The sequence below is a fragment of the Larus michahellis genome, chromosome 13 (genome assembly GCF_964199755.1).
Source record: "Larus michahellis chromosome 13, bLarMic1.1, whole genome shotgun sequence".
Classification (NCBI taxonomy): Eukaryota; Metazoa; Chordata; class Aves; order Charadriiformes; family Laridae; genus Larus; species Larus michahellis.
This window is the reverse complement of record NC_133908.1, coordinates 13,396,670-13,403,750: the sequence shown is the minus strand read 5'-3', so window position 1 is coordinate 13,403,750 and position 7,081 is coordinate 13,396,670. Positions and strand designations below refer to the sequence as shown.

The following is a 7,081-nucleotide window of genomic DNA, read 5'->3' as shown; positions in this document are numbered from 1 at the left end:
GGACGGGAGGCAACGGGAATAAAGCCCGCTGTAACTGTCCCCGCTCCCACCACGGACGGGAATAAACCTGTCTTTAAGGACACTATAAAAGTAATAAAACTCCCAAGAAGGAGCCACTTTGGTTGTGTTGTCGGTGGTTTAAATGCGGGAATGGCATTCATGTGATTAAAGCCGGGGGTAGAGGAGCCGCCCGTGTCCCCGTGTTGCTCCCGTGTCCCGGGGACATCCAGCCCCCGGTCTGGGATCGGGGAGGGGGTGGGTACCGGGATGTTCAGGCAGCCCCACGAACACACGGGGAGGCAGAACAGCAACAAAAAAACCTCTCCTTTAATAGCTGGATTGACCTGAGGATTTGTTCTGACCGAGGTAGGCAGCCCCCGGGCCGCTGTGAGCGTGGGGTCAGCTCGATTCCCACCAGGAATGGGGCTCACCCCCCTCTCCTAGAAAACCTCCAGCCATTTGTCAAGGGAAGAGTTAAAAACGGGGCAGCTGCTCCTTATAAACACATTCACCCACCTCCGTGCAAAGAAACAGGGACCAGGAGCGCCCCCCCTCCCCCCCCAACCCTAGCAGCGCTGCCCCGTGTCCGCTCCGCACGCACATTAGAAAAATATATTTTATTTAAATTCTCCTTTTTCCACTGGGGAGTTTTCTTCTCTCTCTTTGAATATAGACTGAGCGGTGTCTCTAGATTTCGACCTGTGCGTGTACGTCTATCAAGAGTTAAAAGCCAACCGTCGAATACCTAACTCTAGAAAAGGCTGCGTACAATATATATGGCTTTTGCACCTACATCCAAAGGGGACTTGCAGGTTGGAAGGAGAAGTCGGGGGTGGGTGGGGGGAAGCTCTTTTGCGGCAAAGCCGGGCCAGGGCCGGGCTGGGAGGGTGGCGCGGGGAGGGGGACGGCTGGGGACAGCATGCAGCTCGGCACAAAGCCAGCCTGGCGAACGGCATCTTCCCAACGCGCACCGAGATCCTTTGGTTTCAGCTTGCCCGTCGGCAGGCAGCGGGAGAGGGTGCGAGCCCCGGCGAGGGGACGACCCATTGCGGGACTATATTCAGCCGGTGTGTTGCGGGGGGGGCACACACACCTAAAAGCTCAGCCCCGAGATTTGGTCCCCACGGACCCCGCTCGCAGCCCCCAAAACTGCTTCTGGGGGGGCTGTTCTGGCTCGTGAGCTTTTGGAATGAGGCACGGACGAGCTCGTGGGTCCTGTAAGCTCCTCTGTCCGGGGACAATGTCCCCCTCTCGGGCATCATTCACACGCGTCGGGGTGAGTCCCACCACCCGCAGCCCCCAGGTGGGGCTCACAGGTCCCCCCCCCCAGGCACCGGGGCTGGAGAAGTGACATTGCTGTGGCTGGGGACACCAGCCTCACCCCAGGGACACCCCCCCCCGGTCACCAGGCTCAGGGAGCGTCCCCATGGAGCCAAGGGGGACAGAGACGCCCCCCCCCCGGCTCCAGGCTCAGGGAGGGTCCCCGTGGAGCCAAGGGGGGGACACAGCATCACTCTCCCCAGCACAGCCTTCCCGATTTCCACAGGGATCCAGAGGAGCATCCCCCACACGGCGCCAACCCTCCCTGGTCTCTCCGGCTGATGGGCTCCATCCAGGGACCTTCCAGGGCTGGCCAAGGAGCCAGGGGACTTTGGGAATACCCCCCCCCAGGGGAGCTCAGCTCCTGCAGCACCGTGGCAGCGTTGCCGGCACCAGGGGGGTGCATCAGGCACGGCACGAGCAAAGCAGCGTCCCCCCCAGCCAGGCCGGAGGGACAGGCACAAATAGCCCACTGCGGTGCCACGGGAGGGCTGCGGGAGCCGAAAACAGGAGCGGGATGGAGCAGGGACCCTGCGCAGGGAGGGCACCCGCATCCCCTTGGCGGTGACGCCTGGGTCCACATCGGCATCGGCCAAGCAAGCTCAGCGATGGCTGGGGACCATTCGTTGCTCATGCAGGGAGTTGATTAACAGCTAATAGCAGCAGATGGAGAATTAAAAGAAAAGCCACCCACTGGGTGGAAGTAGGCAGAGGCCGGGGAGACCACCCAGGGTCAAGTCCCCCCCGCCATCGTCACCATCATCTCGGGTAGTAGTCATCCGGGACCCCCGACAGATTTCGGAGTTTCAGAGCCGTGTCCACCGTTTTGATGTAGCCGCTGATCACCTTCCTCATCTCGGGGGTGTAAGGGTCGTACTCTAATTTTCTCAAGCCGGATCGCTTGAAGTTGCCGTCCTTCTGTCCCTCGACGCAGAGCAGCCGGTCCTCGCAGGCGGCGATGCCCAGCAGCCCCACCATCCGCTGCAGCTGGACGAAGAGGTCCCGCTTCAGGTCCTCGAAGTGCACCACCAGCACCTTCTTGCCGTAGCGCAGCCAGTCGAGGGTGTGGGTCGCCCACCACGGCGCATAGTTGGCCACGAACTCCGGCCACTCTGGAAGGAGCAGAGGACACCGTCAGTGGGTGTCCCCCGTGTCCCCCACGTCCCCTGCATTCCCCCCCATCCCAGGGCCACCGCCTGCGCCTCCTGCTGAAATCTTTCAATTATCCTTCTTGCTAATTGATCCTCCTATAAAAATCAGGTGATAAAAGGGGTAATGAAACATCAATAACAAGCCACAACTCTCCTGGCAGTGCCGTACACATCTATCTTATGATGCATAAAAGCTCTGGGTATCTGCCTCTTCCTCACGTCCTCCCCCAGAAACCAATGCCTGATTAATAGCTTAACTGTATTTAATTCCCCGAAGAATCATTAAACACAGTATCTGTTTCATTAAACAGATCCAGGACAATTCACCTTGTGTAATCATATCACATAAAACTTTGCTTTGGAACCGCTCCAGGGATATCGTAAAAATTAATGTCACGGAACCAAACGGGGGTTTCACGGCGCCCGCGGCCTCTGCGGGCTCCACGCAGGGCTGGGAATGGCAGGGGCGGGGCGGGGGAAGGAAAATTTCCCCCCAGTACTGGCAGCTGTGGGCGAGGCTACGAGAAGGCACGGCTTTTTCCCAAAATTGCCCCAAAATTAGTTCCTGGGAGAAGGAAAGGGTTTGGAGAGCCAGCCCGGCAAGGGGCTTTCCGCAGGGAAGGCTGGGGATGGGACCCCTACGCCCTGTCTTAATTACTCACCTTTAATCACTTATTTTTTTGTCCGCTGGATGACTTATTTAACCACGCACCCGAGTGCTTAATTGCAAACCTGGCACAAACGAGCTGTCCCGGTTGAGCGTTGGCTGGTGGGAGGGAGGGTGGGTGCGGAAGGTCCCGCAGGGACCCCCCAGGCTCCACAGCCGGGGTCCTCCATGGGCTGAGCCCCCCAACAGGCTCCGCAGCCAGGGTCCTCCATGGGCTGAGCCCCCCCACAGGCCCTACGGCTGGGGTCCTCCATGGGCTGAGGCCCCCCACAGGGTCAGCGGAACAGGGGTCTCCAAGCCCTCCCCGGCGCCCATCCTCTCAGCAACGTTCCCAGCCCCACTGAAGTCCTCAAGTGATGGAAAAACTCCATATTTCCAGGCAAGTTGTTCCAACGGTTAATTAACCTGACAATTAACCTATTAGCTAATTACACCGTACATGCTCTGGAAAGAATTTGGTGATGTAGTTCGATGCGTGTCCAAGTTGGACTGTGCTGGGGTGGAGGGAAGGGTCGCCTCTGCCTGGCCCCCCATCCTGTTGGGGGCACAAGGCGTGGGACAGGCGTGGGGGGGGATTTGGGACCGGGAAAGCTCAGGAGGGTTCCCGTGGTGCAGCCGGGGGATCGTCCTGCGTTCTCCCTCCCGGCTCTATCTGCAATTCGCAGTTGTGCTTCGGGGGTGCAGCAGATGGGGATAAAATCTAGCAAGAGGCTCGTACCGTGTCACGGCGGGGGCGATGCCAGCCCAGGGACATGCCCAGGGAGAAAAGCCACCAAGGAAGCAGTGGGACATTTCTCTTCCCTGGTTTTACGGGATGGGGAGAGAAGGGTTGGGCCATCTCCGGCGCTGCAAGCACATGGCGATAACGAAATCCAGGCACATAACAGCCACAACAGCAAAAGCTCCCCTTAAATAAACTCTGAATTAAGGGTAGCAGATGTTCAATCAAGCTAAATATTTTAACTCTTTCCAATGAAGTCAATTCCACAACAGCAATTTGTAAATTGCTATAATTAACAAGCCTCCACAATACGCCTGTGCGCGGGAAAGGTGGTGTCTCCGGAGCAGCTGGGCGCACGGGAATAACACCCTGCCACCCCCTTGTCCATAGGGATGGGCCGGTGGCTGCCACCGCTCCTGCTGCCGGCCAGGGGCGAGCGTGGCACAGGGGCAAGGGGCTGCCCCCAACCTGGGCATCGCCTGCGCCCCTTCTCCTGCACCTCTGCCCTGGGGAAGGCAGGATAACCAGGGCTTGGAGGAAATCTCCTTCCTCCTGCTAATTAGAAACCCAGGTGCACAGGACAGGCAGCACCGGGGTGGCACTGCCGGCCGGGAGGAGGAAGGAGGCAGGAGAGTGACACGGCAGCGTCGGGAAGGACCTGTTGCAGGTAGAATCATAGAATGGTTTGGGTTGGAAGGGATCCTAAAGATCATCTAGTTCCAACCCCCTGCCCTGGGCAGGGACACCTCCCACCAGCCCAGGTTGCTCCAAGCCCCGTCCAACCTGGCCTTGAACCCCTCCAGGGATGGGGCAGCCACAGCTTCTCCGGGCAACCTAAAGGCGCTATTGCCTTAGTGACTTCTGGGGTTTGTTTCCACCCCACGGCGTTGCCTGCACCAGGGCTGGGGCTGCTGGGGCTGCCCATCCTCTCCCGACCCCCCCGCCCCCCTAGCAGGGTGGTCCTGCTGGAATCTGGCTTCGGTGGCAGCGTGGAGATGCTGCAGCCCCACAGCGACACATGCGCCCACCAGGTGATGGGTGGAGATGTCCCCTGGATCCTGTTATATTTTTTAACCTCTCCTTGCTCTCCGCCTGCCCAGGCAAGTGTTCAGGCCAGTTGTCCTTGGCCTTGAAGAGCTGCTCTGAAGAATGGGCAGAGTTTGGGTCCTCAGGCTCCTGCCCATCCAACCCTTTCCTTCCCTGCTGGCACCAGGCTGCTGTTGGACTTGTGTCCCCGGGCACTGCCACCTCTCCGCTGCTGCCCAACACAGCATCGAACAGCAGAGCATCTCTGCTTCCCCATCCCATGCCATCCCGTCCCATCCCACCCTCGCTGAGCCCTCGGCCATGCTAGGAGATGCTGCAGGTCACGCCAGAAGGTGAACACGGGGACCCCAAAGGGGTGGCACAGCCTGGGCTTCCTCCATGGGGACCAGATTTGGGCTCTGCTGGGCTTCGACATCGCTCTGGTGGCCAGCTTGGCGCTCGCCCAGCCGGGTCCCGTGGGAGCGGGGCAGGGGCAGCTGAGCCCACCGTACCTTTGCCCTTCCAGTGGGCGTGAGCCGCGAAGCCGATGTGCCCCCCGTATTTGCGGTTGAACTCCGCCATCAGGGCCTTGTAGGGGTTTCGGATGAGCAGGATGGCCGAATCGAAGGATTCGATCTCCTTCTGGCCGCTCTCGTGGGTTTTGATGCAAATCGTCCTCCCACTTCGCCAGTGGTCCCGCTCGCCCTTGAACCCTGCCGGGACAGAGCAAGCGGCCGGTGCCGATGTTAATAAAAATAATAAAAGCGAGCGGGGGAAAGGGAACGAAAGGGGAACATCAGGTGGCAAAATACAGTTGGATAAAAGCAGTTGGGACTTGAAGTAGGATTTGCATCCCTCTCGCAGATGGAAATCATTTATTTGCCCGAGTTATGTGTCAAGTCATGATGCAAAATTCATGCAGGAGAGGGTGGGTAGCGGGAACGGGGACCGAGCCGTGCCCGGCTCTTCTCAGCGAGATGGTCTGCCACAGCCTAGCTTTTCTCCAGGGCAGAGCACAGCACACTGGCCTTAAATAACTGCACACGGCATTAATGTACCTTACGCTTATATTGGTGGGGTCAAGAACATATTTTTATAGCTATAATCTCCCTGGCCACAGCATTTAAACCCTCCCAATAAATTAAGAAGGGTAAAAACCCCTGTGCTTGTGGGGCTGCAGATGAGCCCAGGGGCTGCAGCGATGCCATGGGAGGTCCAAAGAGGGGACCGCCATCCCTCATGTCCCCTGCACGGAGGATCGGGGCTGAGCCTGGCATCGCTCCCAGCCCCTTTGCACCCCCGGCCCCTGCATAGCACAACCCAAACTGCCCGGGAACAGCGTGTCGGCGGTGGAGCGGAGCTGAGGGGGGAGATAAGCTGTAAGTAGCTGTTTTACAGCAATTATAGATGTGTAATTTGCTTTCGGCAGCCCCGCCGTGCGACGCAGGGACGTGGTGGCTAATCTGCCAGTTGCCTGGATACCACCGGGCCCTCCGACGCGCTCAGCCCGGAATAAACACGAAACCCGCGCTCGGTCGGATGAGCAAAACCTCGCCAAGGCTTTCACCCAGTGACGCTCCCCTCCATGGGACGCGTGACGCCGGCTGCACCCCGGTGGGTGCCAGCGCCAGGGGATGATACAGTCTGGGATGCCTCTCCCGGGGCAGAGCATCTCCATCTCTGAAAGGCTGAATTGGGCAAATCTTGGGAGAAAAAAAAAAAGGTGCATCGCTGCCTGTGGTGTCGTGCAAGCAGGGTTTTAGGGGCACCATGGGGACAGACCCCACCAGCTATGTGGGTACCCCGGGTACAGATCCCAGCTCCGCCATGGCCAAGAAGGGAAGGAGGATTTCCTCTCAGAGCCACAGAAGGGGAAGGAAAAGCAGGAGAAACCTTCAAGGTCTATGAATAAAACTATTATAAACAGCTATAAAATGGGAGAACTGATCTTTTCCCTCGCCCTTGCAATATGGTGGGTTATTGGGAGGAGGTGGCTTCTGCCTGAAAAAGCTTCATGCCTGTCTCAAGCTTATTTTTGGCTTGAAACTCGCTGCTTAATTCGGGGTCCCCAAAGCCCATGTGCCACCAGCCCTGGCACCAATACGGTGGGCACAGCGCTGCTGCTTTGCCCCGGAGGGCACAAGAGCTGGGAGCGACAGCATCCCCCCTCCATCAAATATTTACTGGGCAAATACC

The 7,081-nt window shown here is 58.6% G+C and overlaps 1 protein-coding gene across 1 annotated transcript in view; it reads right to left on the bottom strand.

Moving 5' to 3' along the window:
* Positions 1 to 307: 307 nt before the first annotated feature.
* The window catches only part of WSCD2 (WSC domain containing 2), a 29,614-nt gene continuing 22,840 nt past the window's right edge, over positions 308 to 7,081 (bottom strand). The window contains exons 8-9 of the mRNA XM_074605943.1: positions 5,398 to 5,598; positions 308 to 2,432 (exon numbers count right to left, since the gene is read on the bottom strand). Of these exons, the coding sequence (XP_074462044.1) occupies positions 2,080 to 2,432; positions 5,398 to 5,598 (554 nt within the window). The 3' untranslated portion in view covers positions 308 to 2,079. The remainder of the gene's footprint in view (positions 2,433 to 5,397; positions 5,599 to 7,081) is intronic.